The sequence below is a fragment of the Bubalus kerabau genome, chromosome 3, assembly GCF_029407905.1.
Source record: "Bubalus kerabau isolate K-KA32 ecotype Philippines breed swamp buffalo chromosome 3, PCC_UOA_SB_1v2, whole genome shotgun sequence".
Classification (NCBI taxonomy): domain Eukaryota; kingdom Metazoa; phylum Chordata; class Mammalia; order Artiodactyla; family Bovidae; genus Bubalus; species Bubalus kerabau.
This window is the reverse complement of record NC_073626.1, coordinates 178,255,067-178,282,191: the sequence shown is the minus strand read 5'-3', so window position 1 is coordinate 178,282,191 and position 27,125 is coordinate 178,255,067. Positions and strand designations below refer to the sequence as shown.

The 27,125-nt window shown below is 42.3% G+C and overlaps 1 protein-coding gene across 4 annotated transcripts; it reads right to left on the bottom strand.

Annotated features, from left to right (window-relative positions):
- Window positions 1-249: 249 nt before the first annotated feature.
- Window positions 250-25,988, bottom strand: SRSF4 (serine and arginine rich splicing factor 4). 4 transcript variants are annotated; one of them, XM_055573905.1, is made up of 9 exons: window positions 25,622-25,987; window positions 18,825-19,097; window positions 15,154-15,337; window positions 14,336-14,500; window positions 9,686-9,828; window positions 8,697-8,809; window positions 5,616-5,830; window positions 1,990-2,079; window positions 250-1,738 (listed from the first exon to the last, which is right to left on the bottom strand). In XM_055573905.1, the coding sequence occupies exons 4-9, from the start codon at window positions 14,398-14,400 to the stop codon at window positions 925-927; spliced, it is 1,440 nt and encodes a 479-aa protein (XP_055429880.1). In that variant the 5' UTR covers window positions 14,401-14,500; window positions 15,154-15,337; window positions 18,825-19,097; window positions 25,622-25,987; the 3' UTR covers window positions 250-924. The 4 variants fall into 4 exon arrangements, with proteins under 4 accessions (XP_055429880.1, XP_055429881.1, XP_055429879.1 ...); XM_055573906.1 differs by lacking the exons at window positions 14,336-14,500; window positions 18,825-19,097 and adding an exon at window positions 9,227-9,375 and having other exon boundaries at window positions 25,622-25,988; XM_055573904.1 differs by lacking the exon at window positions 18,825-19,097.
- Window positions 25,989-27,125: the final 1,137 nt, after the last annotated feature.

Here is a 27,125-nt window from a genome sequence, read left to right as displayed (position 1 = left end):
GCTGAGTTGCCAAACTGATTCTCTTCTCATCAGCTTGGCTCTAAGTGTCTTGAGAGGAAGGAATTATAAATTTCCAGGAAACGTGACCATATTCTGTTGGGTGAGAAAAATCCTTCAGGCAAAGTGCTGGCTTCCTCCCCGTGGGTGATCTCAAGGAACAAAACAGCGATTATACCATGAACTTTTTATGCTAAGAAAAAGATATCAAGAAAGATCAGAAAACGCAACTTCAATTCAAGCACCATGAAATTTTGTCAAGCAAAAATAGTCTTTATTCAAATTTAATGGAAACAGGGGTCACTATACTTTGCAAGACGGGGAAAAATAAAATTAAAAAAAATTCTTTTCTTTTCTTTTTTTAATATAAAACAATATAATCACAATACCAGAATATGGAACTCTACAGTTTATTTCCTATGGGTTACTGCAGGTATCAATTTTCCTTGACTGTGCTTGCTATTCACAACTTTGTTAAGTCCAAAAATATGAAACCAAAGTGGTAGGAAACTTAAGACTTAGCACTTTCACTAAATGGCATACATCAAAGGGCATCAATTCAAGGGCAAAATGGTTGAACTCACCATACCTACCTATGACATCATTCCAGCCTTAAAGCCATCCAGGTTCTGAGCTCCCTGTAGGAAAGGCCAGGCCTGAACACCAAGGCATTCTGGATATTCTACCGTGGGCCATGAGTAAAAGGGGTTTTCAAAGAGAAGAAGATTGTTTTCAGTCGAGCAGGAAGGCCTGGCCCCAGGAGGCTTTATGGAGAGGAAGCACTTAGATTTAACAATTGTAGACACACCATTAGGGGAATTAAAAATGTACAGTAGTGACGTATGTTCTACTCCAATCACTTGTGCTACGGCTACCAAACATGTACAAAAAGACGTCTCGGGGAGTTCCAGCTGTGGCCGCAGCCAGTTAGGACCTCGAGTGAGACCTGGATCTAGACCGGGAGGGCGATCTGGACCCAGACCTGGACCGAGACTTGGACCGAGACCGGGTTTTTGAGGCGGACTTTGATCTGGAGCGTGATTCTGACGGAAGGTTTGGTTTCGATTTGGAATTGGACCTCGACCTGGACCGGGTCTCCTGATTGGCGCCGGCATCCTCACCCTCCCCTCGGCCTTCCCTCTGGCCGGACTCGGACTTGGCACGCTCCCGCTCCTTGGAGCCTGAGCGCGAGCGTGACCTGGACTGTGAGCGGTCCGCGTCGTCCTTCTTCTTCTTCTTGCTGCTGCCGCTCCCGCCGCCGCTGCCCGACTTGCTGTCTCGCTTGCCGCCCCGTTTCCGGCTCCTCTCGCTCTTGCTGCGGCTGCGGCTCCGGCTGCGGCTCTCCTCCCGGCTCCTCTTCCTCCCCTTCCTCTTGTCCTTGCTTTTGCTGCGGCTCCGGCTGCGGCTGCCCCCTTGGCTGCGGCTGCGGCTCTTGCGCAGGCTCTTCTCCTTGCTTCGGCTCCTGCTCGCGCTGCCCCGCGCCTCCTCCGCGCCCCTCTCCTGACTGCGGCTGCGGCTCTTGCTCTTGTGCCGGCTGGGGCTGCGGCTCTTGGACTTGCCGGTGCGGTCGCTGTTCTGCACCTTCTCCTCCGCCGGGTCTTTGCTCTTGCTGCGGCGCTTGTCGGCGCTGCGGCTGCGGCTGCGGCTCTTGTCCTTGCTGGGGCTGCGGCTCTTTTCCTTCTTGCTGCGGCTGCGGCTCTGGCTGCGGCTGCGGCTCTTGCTCCGGGAACGGGAGCCTGACCTGGGGAGACAGGGACGCTGCGTGGGACTTCAAACCTCAGGCCCGGTCAGAGGAGATGGACCACAGCTACCTGTGGAGCTCTGCCCCACAAGGGAAGGCCTGGCTCGTTCTGGCCCAGGACTGCCTTCCGAACCCCCACGACTGCAGTCCTAGAGCTGAGAAAACTGGGGTGAGGGAAGGCTGGGAACACAGTGACCATCGAAGCGGGACCAGGTGCAGGTGGGCCCTGCATGAATTCCAGGAACGCCTACCTGGACCGGGATCTGCTCTTAGAATGACTGCTTTTGCTGCTGCCGCTCCGGCTTCTGCTCTTACGAGAATGTCTGCTTCGAGAGCGAGACCTAGGGGAGCAAATATGTATTTTTAATATTTGCTGACAAAACACTGAGTGAAAAGTCAATTAAGACATCTTTTCAATCAAACATGCACCACCCTGGCAGTTTCCAGACACCAAGCTGAAAGCGAACTCTCTCCCACGCACTGGGCCCAGAGATAGACCTGCAAACACTCCTCCAATCCCCAACGCCCGTTTCCCCAACACCTGCTGTTTTGCTGGATTTCTTCCTCATTCCCACCGATGCCACTGTGCTTCACCAGCTCCTGGCACCAGAAACCACAGCCATCCTGGACTTGCCTCCTTCTCTCACCCTCTTCTGCACTGGCGACTCTCCTCTTAATCTTCTCCACTTAACTATGTCGGCCGCCCCCCACCCTGCCCAAGCCACCACCACTCTCCCTGCTACCACAAAGACCCCTAAGTGGCCTTCCTGCGTACACCTCTGCCTTTCACTTAGTCATGCAATTCACTGAGATCAGAGAGTTGTTTTTAAATACAGATGACTTGAAGAACATGAGTTTGAACTGCATGGGTCCACTTACACATGGGGTTTTCTTCAGTATGGCCTGCAATACTACACAGCTGCAGCTGGTTGAATCCATGGGTGTGGGAACTCTGTATATGAATGGTTGGCGCCCCAACTCCAACTTGTTCAAGGGTCAACTGTACACTTCAAGTTTAAAAAACCTTTAGTACCAAGACTGTAGACCCTACTGTTTCCTACCAAAAGCAACCAGGGCTCCCTGGGGAACATGACCAATTCTTTTGCAGGAAAAGCAAAGATGGGACTTATCACCATGACAGAGACTTTCAAAGATTTCTGGACACTATTATCTATGAAAGAACTGCTCAAAATACTTAATCTGTATCTTAATCACACCCCTTTAGACCTAACTTCCAGTTTATGGAAGTTCAGGGAATAAAGTATAAGTTCAACAATACAAAGAGAAAACATAAATTCAGATTGTGGGGCAGTATTTAAAAAAAAAAGAGACTAAGAAAAGTAAATGTCGTGGGGTGGGAGCAGGGAATGATATAGGCAGACTACTTCAGACTGAAGAGACCCAACTCCTTGCAACACATGACTGGATGAATCCTGGCCAGGAGAAAACACAGCTCCATGGACATCAATGAACAACTGGGGAAACCTGAATACGACCTGGACATTAGATGACTTTATGGAATCACCAATAACGTTGTTAGGTAAAAAAATATAAGTGTGGTTAATCTCATTCTTGGAGACATATTATTAGTTAGGGATGAAGTGTCAATTTCTACAACTTCTCTTTAAATGGTACAGCAAAATAATGTAGAGGGTGTGTCTATAAACATAGAGAAAGGCAAACTTTCAGTACTGTTGAAGTTACAGGGAGGGCATGAATGCTCATGAACTATTCTGTCAATATTTATTTGGGTAAATATTTAGTAAAGCACATTCACACAGAAATCAAACAAAATCAAAAGACACAGAAGCCAGCTTGAAGGGCTCCCAATGACCAAAGACAGAATAATTTGAGCCAATAATTTGAGTCACTAAAAAATTGACTGCAATGCATCAAACACTAAATATACAAAGATCCAATAATTTATTCAAAATGATGCTAAACAAGCAACCTTATCACCACTTTTGGGTGTTGCTGGGCACATTCAATATTCTGCAAACTGGTAAATAAAGGTATCAACTTATATTTTCCTTTTCTTATACAAATTTTTTGTTAGGGTGGTAGCAAAACGGTAAAAGAGGGAAATCATCCCTCACAGAACTAATGCCTTTAAATGCACAAAGAATGAGAAAATTAGACAGCCATCCTGCTACAACTGCTGCTGAATGGTTTGAGTAATGACTCTCAGCAGACACTGACACTGGGGGGGCTGCTGCTGCGGAGCTGTATGATGGGCAGCTCCCGCCGATAAACGTTATCATCATCCAGAGTGAGACATCCAGACCCCACACAAGGGATGCAACACAAGTACAAAGCACCTGCTAAAATCCTGGCCTTACTCTAAGCGCCCTCAAGATCTAACTACAATATTATGGGAAACATAGGGGATAAGATAGAGGGATGTGTCTACACCACCAGAAAAATACAATCCGCAAACTTTCAACTGTGGAAAATCTTCAAAACGGAACACCATTTCTTCCACAACTAAATGCATGGAGAATAAGGAGGGTGAAGGAGGAGATAGCTGTGATTTAAAGAACTGAGACACATGTCATTTGATTGCAATGTGCAGACCTACTGGGATTCTAATGTGAACCCACTACAAACATACACGTGTAATGAGGCAACTGGGGAAAGCTGAACACAGATGTGTTGTGACGTGGCTTCATTGTTTTATTTAAAGGGTTAGATACCCACTTAAGTATTTATAGACGGAATGACAGGATGTCTAGACTTGCCTTCAAACAGTGTAGCAGGAGGGGGTGATGAAGCAAGACAGGCAAAATAAAAAGTACTGAAGCTGGATGGGCAATAAGTATAAGGGGGCTGAGGTTCATATTTTCTCTAATGTTTTATATATTTAATATTGTCCATAATAAAAAGTTAAAAAACAAAATAACAAAACCTGGAAAGCTTAGATTAATGCCTTCTCACTGCTCTTAACCCTCAACCTGGCCTGTGGCTCAGCACGAACTGGCTCTTTGCTGTCTCATCACAAGCTGCTCTCCTCTGCTTTGTCCATTCCCCCACCAGGGCCTTCAAAAAACATTGTCTTCTCTGCTAAAAAGGCATTATCCCCTCTCTTTGCCCATCATGTCCAACACAGCCTTTAGGGATCAGTTTCTATGACATATCCTCAGGGAAGTCTCTGCCAGTTCTTCAGAACTGGGCTATATACTTTTCCTTTAACATCCTAAGCACGATAGTAATTATTTGCTCAATGCCCATCATCTCCACTAGACTGAGCTTCATGAGAGCATGGACCGTATCTGTCTTATTTACAAGTGTCTGGTCCATCTGCAGAGCAGCTATTGAATAAGACAAAGTCTCCGTTCCTGAGTAGCTGGAGTATCTGGGAGAGTAGCCAATGGGCCAGTGGTCATGCTGCCCCCAGTAATAGTATAATCTAGGGGACTCAGGAATAAATGTGAAAGGAGGTCACTGATACCTGCCTCAGAGAAAGGACTTTACTTCTATTTGTACTCATGACAAAAGTGTTCAAGAGTTTTACAAATAAATGTTCAGGTCAAAGTTCTGAGTTACTGAAGCAGATAGAACCACAGTACTGGAGACTTCCACAGGACAATAAAAATGGATTATCTATGTGCTCTTTGGGGCTTCCCAGATGGGTCAATGGTAAAGAATCCACTTGCAATGCAGGAGATTCAAGTTTGACCCCCTGGGTTGGGAGGATCCCTTGGAGAAGGAAATGGCAACCCACTCCCGTATTCTTGCCTGGGAAATCCCATGGACAGAGAAGCCTGGTGGGCTACAGTCCATGGGGTCACAAAGAGTGGGACACGACTTAGCGACTAAACAACACGTGTTCATTAATGAATTTATAGCAAGCTTAAACACTTGAAGCCATCAACAGTACCTTGAGTGACTCCGGCTCCTGGAGTAGGACCTGCGTCTTCTGGAGCCAGGCTTGTCTTCAACTAATCTGATTTTTCTGCCATTGACTTCCGTTCCATCTAACTTTTCCAAAGCTCTTTTCATATCAGAGTAAGACACAAATTCAATCACCCCTTCATTTTTGCGTCCCTTGTGGGCATCTGCATAAGTCACTTCTCCTGCCTGACGCATATAATCCTAAGAAAAACAAAATCCCGGAATAGGTTGAGACACATTTTATGAAAATACCTAACACAATTATCATCATGAAAGTTTTCCCTTGCCTTTAAGAAGAAATGCCAGGTTTCTCAGGTTGACCTTAGGTATTTCCAGCTACACACCAACTATTTACTGAGGTTCTTTAAAGCATCAGACATTAGGTGGGTAGTAGAGATAATAAATATTTAACAGTTCCTGTAAACTGTTTTGTTTGAATATAAATTTTACAATTGAATGTAAAATTTTTTAGTTAACCATCATTTCCCAATTTTTTTAGTGGTAGGTTCTCTGATTATAGAAGCTTTAGAAACTCAAGTTACTACATTTAAGTCAAATCTTTTACATTTCATTATAAATTCTTATTGAAAACATGTAGAGTTGTTGATAAATATCTAAGGTAAAATGTAAACAAAATCATAATGGATTGGTAAAGACAAAAAGACAACAGAACAGTGTTGTCCAGCCCTGGCTTCTGCAATGACTGCTGTAAAGCTCTTTGCTCATTCTCTTTGAGGACTTAATATAATCCAATTGGTTGGCTGGAGAGAATACAACCAACATGCCAGATGAACACAGGAGGTGTGATTAGTGTTTAAAAAGAAAACGAAATCTGGATAAATTTAAAACTTAGGGTCTTGTGGCCAGTTTCCCCATGTTTGTTTATACATAAAATATACCTCAAAATAAGTATCTGTGGAATGAATACATAAATATCCCATAGCAATTCGTTTTTGTTATTGCTTTCCTGTCCATATTTTACAAAGTTACCAACACTGAATATATGCTGTTTGATGCTATTTCTTTGCTCAGTGTCATAAAACGTATACATGTCTTAACATAACCTACATTCTTCATAATTAGTGTGTCCAATACTTCCTAACTGTTGGGACTTTTAGGCTTTACATATAGTCTTTTGCTACTATTCATAATCTACCAATGAACATCTTCATACAAAAATTTCTTTACTTCAACTGAATTATTTGCAGGAGTGATGATCCTGGGCAAAAGGCACAAGGCCCATACATCAATGATTTATCATCCAAACTGGCATACATCTTAAAGAGTAAGGAAAATGTTATGATATTATGCCACACCTGGGACTATCCTGGGCAAGGTGAGATACTGCCATACTTCCAAATCCTTAATTACAGCTCCTAACATATTGAATGTTGTTTGATAAGCAGGATTTAATGCAGTCCTATATACAGTCACATGAGGTAGATACAATCATTACTCTCATTTTACAGGAAAATGAAATACAAGAGATATTAAGCAAACTGTTCAAGATCATTCAGGTATTAATATTAAGCAAAGGAGCTGGGATCTGAACATAACATCCAGACTTCGGAACGTAATTCTTAGTACCACCCACTCCGTGGGTGAAACGACCAATTCTCTGCAGTTCATCTCAACATCACCAGTGGGTAGCATGCATTTACACATTTTAAAAACTGACAGTATTCCTTTCACTTATTTTGCATTTTCTTGGTTAATAGCTAGCATTTATTGTGCCTGGAACCATTCCAATTTTTCATATAAAAATGCATTATTTTGTCAACAGATGTGAATATTAATCCTCTTCATAGTTCAGCAGTATGAGGCACAAGAGGAAAGTAAGTTACTCAAGTAAAATAACCAGTAAGGGGCAGAGCTGGGAATCCACCCAGGCAGGTGGGCTCCTAAGTCCTGCTCTGAAGGCTCCCTTGACTTCCTAGGAAATCAACTCAACTGCTCTCCTCTCCTGAGTTAAATTGCCAAGCGCATGGAAGCATAATACCAACTGAGGATGTTGGCTAGGCTCCATTTTAACCCCAAATTTGAAAGTCTTTCTAGTTTTAATTCATAATGTTCAATTCTTAATTCTCAGAATACTGGAGTCATTTCTTCAGGGAACACAGTCTTGCTGGCAGACACTCAGTAAGGGCCTGCTGTAACGCTGACAACCAACAGTGTGCTAGAAAAAAATACCAGCATGTGTTTTAATCCCAGCTCTTCTGCTAAGACCAACTGTGAACTAACATTTCCTATATCTCATCTTTGTTAGCTAAAGACTGTTGAGAGCAGTTAAAAAAAAAAAAAAAAAGATGTAAAAGCACTTTGATAAATTAAGACTACCTGAATGTGAAGGATTCCTAACTATGAACCTAAGTATACTCACTCATTTTGCTAGAGATGACTTGTTTAATAAGAAGTGAGATAGGAAACTCCAATCCTCCTTTACATTTGCCCTCCTAAGACCATTCAGGTTAAGACACTACTCAATAAGGTTTTTTCCCTTTTGAGATTAAAACCTTTTCAGGATAGGGAATTCCTTGGCTGTCCAGTGGTTAAGACTCCGAGCTTTCACTGCTGCGGGCCTAGGTTCGATCTTCAGCAGGAATAGGGGAACTAAGATCCCACAAGCTCCGTGGCCAAAAAAGATAACAACAATAAACAAATTCGATGAAAAACAAATAAATCTTAGAAAAGAACATGGGTCAGATAGTTATTTTCACCAGTGAGGCTCTATGTTGGAAGCTGACACAAACTTGCATATTACAACTAATATTGCAGGAAACACTGTTAGTTGTAATTTTTTATTTTATTAGGGCAAAACTACACTGTGATCTCTCTGTAACATTCTCCACAGAGAAAACTTCATATAACATAGGTTGTCCCCAGCATGCCGGTCCTGTAACATACAGGCTAGTGAGGTTCTGATTGTGTTCCTGTGGAAACTTTAATTGGAAAATTTTCAGATACTCTGGGAAAGCTTTCTCGGTGTGCCTGGGCCTGTATAAAATGACCTCTTTCCCAACCTTAACTCCTGCCCAACTGTATCCCAGAAGGTTAACAGGGCCCAAACCTTTAGGTCTTGCCAGCTGCACCGACTTGACAAATTCTCCACAATAAGTCTGTATTCTGTGCGTGTAGGAGGGCCGTACTTATCTCGGCCACTTCTTCTATAACCATATCCACCTTTGGAAGGTTCAAATAGATGAGATTACTTCAGTGGAGGAGAAAGAAAAAACAACACAGCACACATTCCCCTTATTAAATATACCATCTACCCCCACCCCAAAGAATATATATATTTTAACTCTATCCCCACCCTTAATTCTAATCTAGATTAAAATAAGCAATCAGCTAACATGAAAATTTAATTTAATTTACAAAGTTGTAAGTATATATATTCATTAATACTTATATTTAAAATTAACATGCATAAATTACAAATTATTAACAATTTAGAAATAAGTAACCAAATTACTATATCGGTTACTGGTGTTACTCACAGTGATTAAAATTTTTGTGAATATTTTATATGGAAAAAAAAAGTTTTCAGGCACCTATTTCAGTTTAATCTCATCTGTGTCTAACCCTTGGGATCCTCACCACCCAGGTCTAATGGGGAAAGGTTGCGGTCGTCACATGGCTTCCTGTTTTTGGTCAGCCAAGGGCCACAATGGTTCAAAGAGCCACGCATGGAAAGGTAACCCAAGGTCAGCAAATGGAACAGGCAGTCATCTTAGCCTCAAAGGATTCTTTTAATTAAAACATTGAGGTCTTTGTTAAATCTATGTTAAACAATTGCATTACAGAGAAAAAAAAACAACACAAACACACATCATTAAACATATTTATAAAGTATTAAAACAAGAAATTTATGTCAATTAAAATTAAACATTATTAAAGATGTTTATTTACAATTTTACATTTAAAAAGATACATCATTTATAAATCAAATGGCTTAAATAATCAATACATTTTAATGTAACATTAATCAATTAATTAAAAAATTAACATTTAATAACAGAGGCATGTCACCGATACAAATGCCCTTTAAATGCTTACTGCGTCCAGAACCGTAACTGCCATCTCGTCGTGGGCCGCGGGCATGCTCAACAATTACTCGCTCACCACAAAGGTCTTTGCCATTCAGTTCATAAACAGCATCATCTGCATCTCGCAGATCATCAAACTCCACAAACCCATATCTAGAAAAGAGCAAACAAAATCCTGGTTGGTACCATTCTGACACCAGTTTCACTAACACAAAGAGAAAGCACTGAGGTTCATGCTTAGCAAAGGTTAGGCAGGTCTGGCAAACTACGGCTCAGCTTTCTCTTCCCTTTAGCTGAAACCATTCAGTTTTGTGTCCATGGGCACGCAAAAGGGCAGGGAGACTTCTCAAGGCTGATTCCTGTATTTCTAGTAGGAGGCTGGCTAAATATACAGAGATCATTTCTTCTGTTCCCCAAGTAGCTGGTGGCAACTGCAAAGACCTCCACAGGGATGCTTGGTATAAGGCATTAAAACATGTAATCCTACAAGACTGAATGTTTGCTCTTTCAACTCAGAGTAAAAACTCATCTTTTTAGCTTTAGCCTCAAAGTAGTATCTTAGAGAATAGTTAGACCTACATTCAGGCACTGTGTCTTAACTGTTAGATCATGCTTGGAATAATAAACCAAGTTAAAAAAAAAGTACTGTAATTCTCCTCAGTGAAACAAAAAAGCTTTTAAAGTCCCCTTTTCTCTACCTAAACAAGTCACAGGTGAATTGACTATTCTAAAAACTACCAATGAACAAAATTTGGAGCTATTCTCTTCTTCATGATATTCCAAATTCACTTCCATGAGCTTTATAGGTAGGCTAAAATTCTCTAAAATCTATATACAACTGTGCAAACTTCTTTTACGTAGTTCTGCTAGGAATTTCCCAGCAAACAGGTTTGGTGGTTAAACACAGATCCAAAAGAAAACAACCCCCTATCCCAATCCTATTAATGCCCATTGAAGGGAAAAACTTATAAAACCCAAATGCAAAATTTATAAGATATTTATAAGCAAAGTCAAACAAACGCCCTATAAACTATATTATCAATAAACTTAGTTTGGTCTGATGTGGCTGTGAAAAGTCTAGCTTTGTGAGAACTGCCTATACTGAAAAATCAAAACGATCTCAATCATACAAGTTACAATCAACACCTTTAAACTTTTAACAGAGCTAAGTACACAGACACTGACTGGTGTTCCTCTGGGTTTAAACCTACTGAAACTAAAAACAAGTTATAAGACCTGCCAGAAGTTCATCCAGCCTGACCAAAATTATTCCGCTTTCTTTAGCAGGTAATGCTGTACTCAGCAACATGTTAAGAGAACCAAAACTGAGGAAGTCTTCCTTTACTAAAGAGTCTCTCAAGGTGACAATGTACAGCTAAAAACTTTGTTATGCTGAAAGGTCTGTGAGTGGCATCCAAACCTCAAGAGTCACTGAAGCTCAATTCCATTAAAGAAAAGTAACACAGAAACACCCAGGGTTTAATAAGAAACGTTCTGCAGGAACAGAATTCAGAAAACACCTGGCTCAGCTTATGGATTATGGAGACTTTAAAGCACGGTTCACACTTCCATGAGCTGGAACTGCCCAGCAGCTTATTAAGAATGGTTTTGCCCATGACTGTCATAGTTGATACAGCAAGTAAAACCTCTCAAAATCAGTAACATACTATGTTAAAAAGTGCTTTATGATCATAAAAAATCTCTAACAGATAAAATACACTGCAGCTACCTGTCTTTTCCCAAGTAGAGTGGGTCTTCAGGAAAGCTACGCTATCACTTTAAGAGACAAAATTAAAGAGCTGATTAAATTTTTTTTTTCTACTTTGGTTTATTTCTAAATAGATAATAAAACACCTTGCCCCCAGAAGTACATTGCTTAACTGTCGAGACTGGTCACAGGTCTGCTTTGCCAACTTGCCCAGATGCCAAGTACAGAGGGATGAGAGAAAACATCCAACAAGGGCATGATGAAGTGGCCTCCCCTCCCCTCTAAGCGTTCACACTGGCTCAGCACCATTCAATGCCCTTGATTCATTTGATGTGATGTCAGAAGGACAACGGCTGATTTGCGAGGATTATATTAAGACATCACAGAACACCTGTTTTCTTCAAAACAACTAGGGTTTACAACCACTTGGGAGTCAGAGAATGCAAGACCCCAAGCCCTGCAAGTAACCTGAAATAGAAAGCCAGATGTGTGTTGACAAGCGATGCTTAGGTCAGAACTCTGTGGCAGAGCATCCTCCCAGACTCCAGGATCACCCTGTGCACACTAAGAGCTCATCCTGCCTCTGAGGGAAGGTGACAATCTGCTAAGTGGAGGCACAGTTATCTAAAAAAAGAATAATAATAATGCTCACAGTGATCAATCTTCCTCTGCAGCTGAGGCTCAAGCAAGGCACATCTTCCCAATAAAACTTTTCTCTGAGTTGTAGCGATCCATTTGTGTCGTCAGAAGAAAATGACCCCTGCAGTTCTTCCCTAATATTTACTACATTTCTAAGAAGTCCCAATGAGCAGATTACTTAGTAGCCACATTTTGGGGGGATATCTTGGCCACCTATTAAAACAGCTGACTTAAGATATAATTTATCCCACAGAAAAATCTTGGCTACCACTCTGAAAAGCCACAAAATCTATCTGTAAGGTTTTAATGCCAAAGTCCAGTTCAAGGATTAAATCAGGACCTGACTGTCACTCCTCTCTGTCACTGACTTGCTGGGTGGGCTTGGAAGACGAAGCCAAATATCCTCCTGTACCATACACCATGCCCAGTGTGATCCCTGTTCTGTAAGCAAAGATCAGATCAGATCAGTATGTGGTTGCTTCCACCTTATCACTGTTCGTGTAGATCCGTTTTACTGAAAGGATGACCTCACTTCACTAAGTGGAGTGAATAAGTTCCCCAAATCAGGCAGAAGACTAGATAGCAACAATAAAATGGTACTTAATATTTATTAAGTAACCTCTATGTACTAAACGCTACTTATTTAATAAACATGGTACCCAAGAACCAGGTGCCGTTATCTGTTTTACAGATGAGGAAACTGAGGCACACTGCATTAAACAATTAAAACAGCAGATATTCAGACTGCGGCCTGACTTCAGAACTCCATTAGGACTGGAGCAGCAGGAACTGGCCTGGATTTTAGTCCGGGTTCCACTGCAAACCAATTCTGAAAGCACATTAAAATCACTTTATTTCTCTGAATCCTAGGGAGCTATACTACGTACCTCTCAGGTTTCTCCTAACATCAAAAGTATGATAAAGTTAGTCCTCCTCTGGCTTAATGATGGGACAAAATGTTAGTTTTATTTAAATAGTTTGTCTCTGAATTAAATTTTTGTGCCTTTAAGAAAGTAAAGCTCTCCCTGATAACATCAGATAATCTTTCTAAATAGATCTTAAAATTCCTTTGTGCTTTGCAGCCAAAAAAAAAAAAAAAAAAAAAAAAAAAACCATGAAACTGATCTCCTCTCCCCTAAAGTACTCTCCTCTTGAATTCTTTGCCAGAGTAGGGATACAAAATACACACATGCATGCATGCATGCACACTGAGCTGGCATGCGTGTACTCAGACATTCCACTGAGGTGACCTGTACATAAGCCTTATGGTCACAACCTAGCAGATAAATTTCTTAATTCTAGTTGCAGACATCCTTCCTCTTCTCTATTAAAAACGACCATCTTTCAGTAACTCTAGTATGAGAATGAAGATGAAGTAATTTGGGAGAATGAACCTATGACAGATTATAAAATCCCTCTAAGGCAGGGACTGATAAAAACACAAACCAAAACCCCACCAGTATGCCTCCTCTGGCTTGACTCTCAGATGTTACATCTGCCCTCTCTCTTTGCCTGTGTAAAGGAACAAAAAGCCTGGCCTACCTATTAAATGCAAATCTTTCCAATTAAAAGAAAAATTCCTTCCTTCAGTGTTCTTTTACAACTGCCTTTCCCCGAACTGTTTTCCTCTAGAATATGTTTAATCCTGACAAATCTAGTCAAAAAATGAAGGAAGAGGAATCCCTGCCATTTTCTAAGAAAAGTGGGTACCATGATTCTTACTGAATATTAACAGGTAATCGGGACACTACAAACAAAAGCCTTGAGTTACGTGGGCTGTTCTAAACCTCAATCCATTCTTACATCACTGCCAATGCTCAGGTCATCCCCATTCAACAGCTAACGGACTGCTCAGTCAGTCAGTCAACTCTGATATGCTAGAGCTGGAATGACACACTTTTAAAACTGAAGTACTCCAAGACTTCAGTTTTCGAAAAGTTGATCAGTTTTTCACCTGAGAAAAATGACCACCCGAGGTTGGGATATTGCTGACATCCCCTGATCCTAATAACCTACACCAGTGGTCCCCAATACCACTCTGTACGTTCTACTGCAGAGGATGGGGAGCCTGCCTTACCCTCTAGGCAGGGCTTAGGGCCACCTCCGTATTCCAAACACCTTCCCTGAATGGGGGTGACTGAGGGGGTGTGCACCACCAGCTGACTGACGGGGAGTGGGGCCGAGGGGCGAGGGGAAGCAAGCCTCCATGCGTGTGCCTGCCCTCACCCGCCAGCGCTGCTCACTGCGGGGCACGCCTTGGATGCTCGCTCTATAAGAAACATTTGCCCCTTTCCACGGTGGATCTCTGCTCACCTTTGTCCTAAAACTGTGCCACATGCTTTTCTTTGTATGTGGACATGACAGTCCTCAGCCAACATCAGCAGGATGTGAGTTTTGTTTTCCCAATGTGGTGAGCCATTCCCACATTCACTGGCAAGAACCGAACCTCTCCATGGCTGGTCAGGATTAGGGATGTTGCTGTAGCCAAGGAAAAATTTTCATCTGTTGAAGTTAACCCATGGGGTGGCTTGAACCCTGAAACTAGGGTCAAAAGCAATGTACTTTAAGGGCACAGCCCTTAAATCTACCCTGAAAGAAATGGCATTCAGTGAACAGGAATCAAAACAGCTCTCTTTCAAAGCACTCAGTGCTGGTCCTGTGCTTCAGTCAGTTTGTGTCATGAGGTGCAAAAGGAGCGCACAGACAGGACTGTAATAAAAGAACAAGTTCTTGCTCTCTGCATAAAGTGCTGGGAAGACTGCAGAAAGGCACTGCAACCAACTCTAGCGCTCAGGTGACGCCAACTCAGAAAGCTTGTGACAATTGTGCTCCTATCCCCAGTACCAAAAGTCTGCAAAATCCCAGGGAAGCAGTGGTCAGGCTCTCAAAATAAAATTGACCAATGTCCCATTCACTGCCCTGGGTCACAGATTACGGTTGCAATTTGACAACCCCAGTAACTGGGGGCTGTATGTAACCCACTGCTAGGAGCTGCTACCACACAAAGTGGGTTCCTGAGATCCTTTCTATTCTGAGACAGGAAGGAGGCTGCTCTGGGCATTCCGGCCTCCCTCTTTAGCCTCCGAGGAGGGAGGGCCATCATGGCCACCCGTGGAAGGTGGATGACTTACCCGTGCTCACTGAGTGGCAGAGCTGGGGTGCGACTTCAGGGCTCACCAGTACCCAGTCTGGGGCTCTTTTCACGTCGGCAAACTGGCAGTTCCCGCACACCAAGAGCTCTCTGCTTAGAGCTAGTGTGGATTCCTGGTCTGCAAACGTTGGCCACATCTCAGTCTGCACTTGATCTTTCCCCACCTTCAAAGAAGAAAACCTACCTCATGATTCCTCTCTTCTCGGTCCCCCGACCGTTAGATTCACTCCTAACCGCCCTGTCATCGCCCCTGCCTGCTTCCCCCTGGTGATCCCCTCAGGGCACTGCCTCGGTCTACAGTGCGCTCCATTTGGTGGGCTCTCAGGGCGCTCTCTTCCCCTCTGGTAGACAAGTAGGGTCTCACCTCACTTCGCTCTAGAATGTGGCTACTTTTACTTAGTTAACTTGTCTGTTTACATGTAGCAGGGAAAGCCAGCTGCTGTAACATTCTTTTGCTCAGAGGTCTATACTGACTCCTAAAGATCTTTGTTGACCCATTCTCTAACTCTGGAATGCCTTGATTACACAAGGTCAATCAGAACCACCGTCTTCTGTAGACTTGAGAATTCTCTTCCACGAGTCCCAGAAACTTCCATTAGCACTTCTATTCAATTTTTTGTTTTACATGATAATGTTTTGGTGACCTTTCAAGCCTTGTTCTTTTTTTTCCTTTTCCACCAGATTTAACAGAATATAATGGAATTAAGTTTTAATCAAGGCAGAATTGACTAGGTCTCACATATTTCTTTCAGTATTAAAATATAATTGAAACAGTAGAAAAATGTCAAGCCTTGTTCTTTTTCCTTTGTGCTTATCTTCTCATTTGATTATGAGCTCTTTAACAAACACTAATATCTAAATAGTGCCTGGCACAAGTAAATACTTCATCTATAATATTTCATTCATTCTTCATGATATGTGAAGAATGCACTATTACCCCCATTTTGCAATGAGAAAATGAAGCTGGGAGAGGTTAGGCAATTTGCACAGAGTCAAGGAGTTCCTAGGCAGCACAGCTGGACTAGAACCCAGGTCCATCTGACTCCAAAACCCAAGCTCTTAACCACAAGGTCACACTGCCTTTGTAAAGGCAGGTGTTTCTTCTCTCCCACAGTCCTGAGTATAATTCTTTCAAATTCAACAAATGCTGCTGCTTGGCTTGATAATCTAATCTCAGATAAGCCAGGCTGTATTAACATTTTTTTTGATACAGTCAGGTAAATTCTCCAGAGCAAAAAAGAAATTGATGTTGGGGCAGGTGAAGAACCTCTAAGCTTGGGGTATGTGACAACCAGGTTACTTTCACTCCTCTTTTGGTTCCCATTAGCCAGTGTCAGCCATCTGGTCCTTCCGAAAACATGTGTGGGTTCAGAACATAACAGACTAGAAGAATAGAGGAAAAATAAGATTATTCTGTGCAGTCCCCATTCTGGAGGCCCCATATTAACCCCTGGAATCGGTCTTTGGTTTTAAGGCTCAGCAAAAATTAGACCAGCATAGAGATGATGGAAAGTTGGGCCTAGAGGTGGTAAATGTGAATGGACATTGACAGTATTATGTACTTAAGGATGCGTTTAATTAGTTTTGTAAGGAATGGTAACTGGGACCAAAAAATATAAGCATGAATGGTGTGGGAAAAAAACAGACCAGAAATCAAAGAATATGATAAGGTTTACAGACTTTCAATTAAACAATGATTATAGCAGCAACTAGAAAAATACTTTGCAGATGACAGGCATCTATAATTTAACTCCAAACCACTATTAACATGACTATTCCAGTCCACCTCTTTCCCTTTTCATATAATAATAATAATATATTATTATTCCCTATAATAATGTTTACAACTGTGAGCTTTCCTGATCATTTCACAGATGAAGAAATAAAGACTTAGAACAGTTAAATAAAGGCTACCCAATATCTGGGATTCTTTAGACCTAGGTCCTCACCTAATATCAACACTCTATCGCCACGCTCTTCTGTCTCCATGCCAGTGGAAAGAAGTGCTCCATAGAGCAGACAGTTTGAGAAATATAAGCTCTAGCACAGAAAACCAGCTACATCAAATTATGTGTTGTGGAAGACTAATGCCCACATGAATATTAACATCTTATGAGAAATATTAAATGACAAGGAATATCATTTCTGCATCTGATGTATACTAATACTGATAAGTTGTGAACATTCTCTAAGCTACTAGTGGAACCAGACCTGTATGTCAATTATCAAAATTTCAATACCAGTCAAGGAATATACAGATAGATGATATAGTCATTAAGAAGACACCAGCCCATCTCTGAGGGAATATTCACATACTGGAGTGAGGAAAAAAGAACAGAAATAATCATTATTCTAAAAACTAAGTGATAATACAAAATTCCTTCAGAAAGCAGGAGGAAGAGGAGAATCTATAACCAAATTCAAACCTAGTTTTACTGTGCAACCGGTCTATGAGCTTATTTACCATTTTTTTTTCAACTATCCAAACTATTTCAAAAATGAACTAAGAAAATTCCCTTTCACTATGCAGTTACCATATTCCTACCCTATAAAATGGGACTACCCTTAGAAAGCAACACACTTGTAAATAGTTTGTGGATTAATCTATCACAACCATAACCCCTCTGTCATAATGAAATGTATCACTGTGACCTTTAAAGTCAACAGGGCTGCTTTCCTTAAAGGAGGGTAAACACAATCAAACCTGCATCCATTTCAGTTTCCTGACACTTATCAATATTAAGGGTAAATGAAATTAAGAAGTCTCAAAAGAGGTCAACTATTCTCTGATGGGGTTTCCCTGATAGCTCAGTTGGTAAAGAATCCACCTGTGATGCAGGAGACACCAGTTCGATTCCTGGGTTGGGATGATCCACTGGAGAAGGGATAGGCTACCCACTCCAGTGTTCTTGGGCCCCCCTTGTGGCTCAGCTGGTAAAGAATCCTCCTGCAATGCTGGAGACCTGGGTTTGATCCCTGGGTTGGGAAGATCCCTGGAGAAGGGAAAGGCTACCACTCCAGTATTCTAGCCTGGAGAATTCCACGGACTGTACAGTTCACAGGGTCACAGAAAGTTGGACACGACTTGAGAGACTAACTTTATTCTCTGATGACACACTTGAAGTTCATGAAGACTCGATCACAAATTAAAAACAGTTTAAAAGAACTCAAAGAGATGAAAGTCGTGCTGCTGATTTAGAATAAAACTCTTGGAATGGAAGATACAATCACTGTTACTTGCAGTTAATGAAACAAAGGTGTACACTCAGCAGACAACACTATCTGGATCCACACCAAAGCTACAAACAAAACCAGTTTGTACTTACCTCTAAACGACACTACAAGCAGGGTGACAGACGTTAAAGCCTCTGAGAGGTTATGTCTCTTGGGACCATCTTGGCTCTTTCCACGTCCCTCATAACCGCCTCATAGTCTCTGTTTGTTTGGGGTTAAAGATGCCCCTCCCCATGCTACCTTGGGGATGCCTTTCCCGTGAAAATTATTTAATTCACTTAATATTTTAATGCATGTTTCACATTCCTTAAACATTAATGGATCAATAGCTTTGTTTCATCCACATGAAGTAACTTTTCTCAAAGTCAGTCATCTGGTCTGTGGTTCCTGACCCCCTTGCTCGAGCCTCCTGCTCACCTCTTTGCCTCCAGTCCTCCCACTCACCCCGGGTCTTGGAGGCTGGTGTTCATGAAGGCCTGCCTCTGGCATCCAGGCACAAGACATGGCTGGGGACCCTGGCGGAGGGCCCTGAGTGCTTCTTCAGGAATCTAGAGGTGCCGTTCCAGGACCTCTCGACTTTCATCTCCACATACAGCAAAAGTCATGTAGGGCATTTCCTGAAAACACAGGCGTGCAAATCCAGGGCACAAACCACCCCTCATCTCCAGGATACTCCAAGACCAGACAGCCCTAGCAATGACAACACAACAGAGACTGTTTATGCCTTTTACCTGCACAAAATCCTACCTGGTTCTCAGCCATCACAAAGCTGACACCACCCTTTAGCTCTTCAAACAGTAGCCTGAGGAGAATCAGGAGCAGTCTCTGCCCAGGGCCAATGTCATTAGAACAAAACAGACCACCTATCTCACTTGTTGGTCTGCTGGAAGCCGGTGCAGAGAGACTAAGGACTTCTGGAGGTGGAACCCGAACTATCTTCTCACCCCTGGAGGCAAGGCCCCAGAGGACAGGACTGAACCATCTGGAACAGCGTGAGAGCAGCTTTGACCTACACCTCCCATGTTGTATCTGGTATGTGCATAAATCAGATCTTCAGTTTCCAGAGTTGTCAATAACTCATTTTGTGACCTTGGACCAGTCACTCTAAATTCCTGTGCCTCAGTTTCCCTGTCAGTACAAACTAGAGATAACACTTGTTTACTTTAAAATTTCAGTGTTAACTTACAAATTCATAAATACTATCCCCAAGAGTATTCTCTCAGATGCTTTGAGCATCTTTCTTCTGAGGAACTCAAAATACAATCTTCTGTTTGGGCTACTTGGAAGAATAAGAAAATCCCGGGAACCCAAACCACATTTTATCTAGTCTACATCCTGTGCCTACTTTTTAAGAAGGGAAGAACATTTCACGTGGCCCTTAAATTCATTTGATACCTCAATCAGGAAAGGAGGAGCAAGCTATTCAAGTGAGAACAGAGATTTAAGATGACTTGGACAGATTACTGTAGAAGATGTTTATTCTTTTCACAAACTGATTGGGAAACCAGGAACAAGGAGTGGGAGTCTCAAGCCAGGGCAGTTTAAGGTGGTAAGTAACACTTGGTCAAATCACAGCATGGTATGATTTCTTGGCACTGACTTTTTAAAATGACAGAAATTTAAAAATTACCCACAGCTTAAGGGAAAAAAAATATATATACACTTAATATATATATTTTTGGAGGTATGTTGACTTCGGTACAAAAACAACTTGGTCACATTTGTAACAGTTACATTACGAACAAAACAGTGACAGATGCTACTTAATCCATAGTCCTGTTTTTTCATGATTTCTTATTTGTTTAAGAAAAGCTCTTGTAAGACACCTGAAACCATTTCACCTGGTAAACTAACAAAGACTTTAAACAACACAACTGCTCCGTGCTGATGAGCTGCTGTGACGGTGTGCCCATGCACTGCCGGTACAAGCGTAACTGGCGTAGCTTTGCTGGACACTTATTTGGCTATGCCCATGGAGAGCTTTCAAAGTGTTCACTCCTGCTGTGACATGCATTTTACTTCCTAGAACCTGTTCTAAGGAATGATTAAAAATGTAAACAAAGTTTTATGCACATGACATCCATCACAAGGTTATACACAACAGCAAGAATTTAGAGACAACCTAGGAAGAATGCTTGGGTAAAGCATGATTCAGCCATACAATGGATTTTAGGTAGCCACTAAATGATGTTTATGTGAAAGACTTTAATGTAACAGAGTAAAATATGTGAGAAAAATTAAGCATACAAAGAGGGACATAAAATTGCACATAAAACCTTGTCTATGTTAAAAGGATTATTAATGATAACTTCTACTTTATGCTTTTGGTATTGTCTAAATTATCTATAACGAACCTGTATTTATTTTCTAGTCAGTCAAAAAGGTATTTTTAAAAAAGTTCTTCAATCTGTTATGCTTGGTAAGCTAAATGGATAAGGCTTAAAGGCTGCAAGATAACTTCCTAACACATATATTTGGATATTCTAATTTAAAAAGTCATAATATTAAAACATTATGGTAAAGAGTAAGTTCAGAAAAATAGGAACTCTTAAATACGGCAAGTGAAAATATAAATAAATAATATGGAAACCAAAAGGTAGCCAAAGTTCAAAACGTGTATAGTCAGTTCTTCACATCTGTGGCTGATTGAACCTGTGGGTGTGGGGAGTGGACTAGGGGACCTAGGCGTCCATAGACTTGGGTATCTGCAACGGGTCCCAGAACCAATCCTGTGAGTATACTGAGGGACAATGGTATACACTCTGTTTTCAAAGTCTATTTTCAGGAATCTGCCCTAAGATTTACATAAAGGATATTTTCCATATTTATATGGAAGATATTCATATATGTACAAAACAGTGGAAGACCAAAGACAATCACCTTGTCATACAACATGGTTTCGCTTATGTACACTATATTAAACAGTATTTACATGTGGGAATACTATGTAGCGCTTAAGAACTAGGTTGCAGGAGATCACTCAATGACAAAGAGGATCAGAACTGTTAGGTAGCAGCAGGTTACAAAACAGAACCTAACAGTATGAATCCAAGCTTGTGAAAAAGGGAGGTGAGGAGGCTGAAGAAGTGCATGCAAGAAAAGGCAAAGTCTAAGTGCAAAGAGTGCCATTTTTAATCAGAAATAAAACAGTATTTTGAAATGTCATACAAATTAAGTATGGGCTTTTTTCTGGGGGTGGGGGTGGGGCACACCTCACAGCTTGCAGGATCTTAGTTCCCTGACCAGGGACTGAACCCAGGCCCTCAGCAGTGAAAGCGCTGAGTCCTAACCACTGGACTGCCAGGGAATTCCCAAGAATGGGTTTTTAATAATAAACTAATAGTTCAATTAGCCAGAAGCCAATAACTTCAAATTCAATTATATTTTCCTTATTGCCTCTTTAAAAACAAGAAGAAAAACAAGCTCTCAGCAAGGATTCAGTCAAAAGAGAACATCCCTGTGTAGGTTCTGGGGTTGGCAGAGAGTCTATCCCAGTATCTCAGGCCTAACAATGTCCTACAGTGCTCAAGAACTAACAGAAACACGGTGCAACTCGCTGAAGCCTTAATACATTTAAAAAGTTAACTAAGGTATCTTCTACTTGAAGGAATTTTAAGCAAAGGGTGAAAACAAAGAACTTCTTGGTAATACTTAGATATCATGAAAATCCAATTACACCTCTGAAAATTCTGGCTGTTCACAGATTCACTGTAATATGAAACACAGGTTTTGAAATTTATAGCAAAGTTTCCCTGGAGAGTTTTAATTCACAGATTTAACCAACTAGAAAAACCAACCCCCGCCCCCCCCCCCAACTCCTCAATGGTTTGGGGGTTTACCTGTCCAGCTACTAGGCAAATAAAATAATCGTAGGATATGATCTGTCTCATTCACTAACTAAAATATGGAAAAATTAAAATACAAAGATCTATGAGTAAGACTACAATATTGTGTGGCAAAATACTGTATTAAAAAACTATCTACATTTTATATGAAAAAAGAAAAAAGTGACTAACAAAAAAGAAAGTTCACAGAATTCACAAATAATCAAAGACAGCAAAAGTTACCACAGAGCTGGCAGGCTCTAACAGGTGCTAATATTGCTGCTTCCTTGACCCCTGGTCCCCCAGTGCTCCTGCTGGAGTCAGTGTGGCACATACAGATGGAGGAGACCAGAGGGGATCTGGAGAGGCCTAAATGGTCGTGGGAGATTTACAGCACGTGTTCGTGGTCCCAAATTGAACCATCTTTCCAGGAGTTCTCTAAAACAAAGGCAATCTAGATTAGGGTTACCTGGTACAATAAAAGCAGGCAATGCACTCCTGTATACATCTCCCTTCTCCTGATCCCAAGAGGGTCCATAAAAGGTTCTCCTGGATACTAAATCTCCTCTGGAGAGTTCATCTGCTTCCTCGTTTGGTCAACCTTTCTATTTATACCATTGAGTTATGCCTATTTAATTCTGAACTTTACCCACAGTCCTTCAGCTCAACTTATCTACTGTCTACCGATGAATCTCACTTCTACAAATTTCCAACTCTTCAGCAATCTTCAAAGCCCTAACCATCCAAATTCTGCTTTTCAGTTTCAGAGATACTAATAATCACAATCCAGATGTGTTAAAATTGATTCTCAAGGAGCTCTATTATGCTTCCTAGGTTTTCAGGACTGTAAATTTACATATGTTGCTAAATTATGCCATCCTTTTAAACTCCTCTGCACTACTGCCATCTGATCCAGTCAATTTGTGTTTGAAATACATCTATCTACTTTGTTCAGAAGTCGTTTTCCTCTGCAACGATTCCTGAATGCTTCCAGGAGGTGCACCAGTTTGGTGTCTGTCACACCTGCCTTCAAATCCCTAGAATGACTTCCCATTCCTCATTCCTTTGACTCTCAACCGCAGATTTCATGCATCCCAAGGCTTAGCTGCACAACTGCAAAAATGAATAGTCCCCCTAGAGACCCATGTATATACGGTCCTGGAAGGAGCAGTGGTTCTTCCTCTTATATCACCATTTCTAAGGTTGCTCAACTATTCCCTCCAGAGCACGTGATTTTGAATGTTTAGTGTAAAACCTTATAGTTGTTTCTGATTTATGTTTTTAAACTTCTAGATCATTTGTTAGACTCATCCAAGCTAGGCTGTTTACTATATTTCAAAATTCTTCCTCATTCAACCATCACCAGTTGGGACATACACTATTCCCAGACACTTCACTTCAAGACCCTGTCAATCCATACTTCAAAGCCTATTTCAAACAAACTGCTCCAAGTTTCACTTTCTGAGTTTAAACAGAGAGCAAGCATTTCTTAATTCAAATGTAGGCACTTAATTTACTCAAGAGTGGAATTGTTTTTCTGCCTCCTCCCTTCACTTAGCACATCAACAGCCATCTTGGTTGTTATCAACATATTTGTTTCATTAATTAGTTTCCATTAATTATTTTCCCATTAGTATCAACATCATTTCTTGCTATCACTTGAGTAAAACCTTAGAGAACAGACCTCACCAAATACGCTTTCATGTTACTAAACACTTAACAAGCTGTCTCCTTATGATCATGATCGGTCAGATCCCTTTGATTACAGAAACCATTTACAGCTATAAGCCAAATGCTTTACAATTCTTATCTCTAATTTTCCTTTTCCTGGTGGATGAGGAAACTCAGAATCAGAGAAGTCACTTGTTCATAGAAAGTAAGTGGTGAAGATAGGATTTTACCCAGGCCTGTCTGCTTTCAAAACCCATGCTTTCCCCAAAATTTAATTATTCTGTCAACTTGGTTGGGCTCCGAAGAAAACCGGGAGTTTGAACTTAATCATTCAGACACATATTTATCACAGTAACAACCCCCTGCCCAACTTAAGAGCTGAAAGCTCTAATGTACAAAATGAAGAAAGTCCTAAGCCTTCTACTTTGAAAGAAATTAGCATTCATAATGAACACTTGATGGAGGACATTTCCCTTAATAAGAAGGTGATTCTTCCTAACAATCAATTTGAAATGACTTTTTAAACCCAGCCAACAGTTTGAGTACATTCTAGCTTACGATTTTTCTCCAGTGTTCAATTAAAACTTCATAAACCTCTCAAGTGTTAGCTGCTAGTATTACTTTGGGGAATAAACTCTAGTCATGTCAGACCTGTTGCACAGCAGGTCTTAAAAAAGGGGGGGGGCAGTTAAGAGTTCTTCTAACATACAAGGTTTAGTACCCTAAAATATTTCCCCTACTCCTTTTTTTTAATATCCGTGTCTTTGAAGTCCTACATAACATTTCCTGGTTCTCAGTTTTCCCTGTTGAATATCTTCTCCAGTCCTGACTCATCTGTTATCCCTGAAACTTGTAGCTCCTGTGGGCCCTGCTCTACCAAGATAGATCAGAATACAAGTAACAGACCATAGCCGGGTAGGAAGTCAGCAATTTTCTAACTCTAGGTCTCCGTCTACAATCAACGAGTTGACAACTCATGGTGGCCACTATTCTCCAACAAATTCGACAACCTCAGAGCAATTTCCCGGCAAGCTGAGGAACGGAAACCCCAGCATGGAAACTGTACGCAGTCTTAAAAGATAGCTGGCTAAGACTTTTAATTTACCCTTGTAGAGGGAACGGTGAAGGCTTTCAGAACCCCAAGTCGATACTTTTGAAACCGTCCCTAGACTATTCAAACCAGAGTCTCCCGCCCAAAAAAAGAATAGCACATGGCAAATCTAAAAAAAAGAAGGCGGGGGTGGGGGGGCTGGTCCCTTCAGAGCTCCCGTCCCTGGGAGAGATGCGCTGTGACCATCTGATCCAGTAAACTGGGTAAGAGGTGAAAAGGAAGCAGGAAATCTGTTTCCAGCAACCCTCAGAGCGGGAAAGGTCGGTCTCCACTGGAGACGAACCAGGCCCCAGTCCCAGGGCCCGAGAAGGAAAAACCCAGGCCGCCCTGGAGCTGTGTGCCCTCCCGCCCGCAGCCCCAATCCCACTCGGGTTCCCCCACCCCCCCGTCCCACTCAGCGGCTCACCATCGCTCCTATTATCCCTCCGCCACCCCCACCCGCGCAGGCGCAGTAGGAACTGGGGCCTACCCGCGCCCCCGAGGCGCCGCTACTATGGCGGAGCCGGAGATGGCCGGTAGCAGCTCCTAGTGGGGCAGGCGTCCCTCTCCCGTCCCCGCGGCCTCCCGCCCCGTCCCCACACGACAGGCCCCTCTTCAGTCCTCCTCACCCGTTCTTCAGATCCACCTCCAGGATCTTCCCATAGCCCTTAAAGAAGCGCTCCACATCGCGCTCCCGGGCCTGGTAGCTCAGGCGGCCGATGTACACCCGTGGCATCCCGGCAACGGCGGCGGCTACTTGGCCCGGCCCCAGCCCCCCTTAGGCGGCGGCCGGCGAAGCGAGAGCGCGGCGACGGCGGCGGCAACGGGCGGGCGGCGGGACGGACGTAGCCGAACCCGGTGACGTACGCGAGCACGCAGCTCGCGAGCACGCGCCTCCCGCCTCCCCGCAGGCGGAGGGTAACGGGAGGGAGAGAGCGCGTTCGCTTCCCGCCCGGCCAGGGACGGGGGCGGGGCCTGTCCGGGGGCGCGCCGGCGCGGGGCGGGGCCAGGTGATCGACAGGCGGTGCGGGCGGGTGCGTGGGCACGTTCTCTCGCGAGCTTGGCGCGCAGCGTAGCTCGCTGGCTTCGCCGCTTCCCCCGGAAGCGTCCGTGCCTCCCTCCACAATCCTGCGAGTATTTCTACTTTTGTCCTTTGCACCCGGAGCGGCTTCGACTTTTCGAGCAGGAGATTTGGAATTAAACCTGGCTTCTAGTCATCTAAATATCTGTGACCTTGGGCTCGTTACGCCCTCCTCGTTGAGTCCCTTTTCTCTATAAAAGGGGAGAGTAACTGCAACCCTCCAGAGTTGTTCTGAGAAGTATAGGTCATCCCAGCGCATCATAAGTGCCCAATAAAGTAACACCAGTATTACTTTAAAAATAGGACTTGTTTTAATGAAACCAACGTGGAAAGTGAAGAAGGCTGTAACTAGAGCCAGATTAGGCTTGATACTGGCTACATTACTGGACCATTTTCTAACTTGTAAAATTAGAATAATTTATCCCATCTCAGTGGACTACCAGGGTAACGAAAAGTGGATGTGAAAGAGCTTGGGACAGTATCTGGAACGTGGTAGAAGCTCGATAAATATTGAGTCTCTTTTAACTAATCCAATTTACCTAGAACCACAAAGAAGTTTTGTTTCTTGACTGTTTTTATTTACTTTAAAAATCATATGTTGAACGGATAATTCATTAACTGGTTCAAATGGTATACAGTGAAAAACCTTAACCAGCTCTGACCTCTGGTGGCCTAGAGGCAATGTAATCCGTTTGTAAATGTCCTTTTAGAAGTATTTTACACATACAAAGGAAATGGTAGTGTGCTATACATACAGTTCTGCACTTAATAGACTGATAATTTGAAAATAATTTCATTAGAGTACAAAAGGAGCTTTCTCCATTTCCTCATCAACACGCTATCAAGCTTTATGATCTTTGTCAGTCTGTTAGCTGAGAAATGGTATCTCGGGGTAGTTTAATTTGCAGTTGAGTGCGGTAAGCCTCATATATTTAAGAGATATATTTTCTCTTTCTGCTGTGTCTTTCTGTGTCTGCTTATATTTTTGCCCATTTTTCTTACAGGTTTATAGTTCACCAGCTCTTTGTCAAATGATTTGCAAATATTTTTTC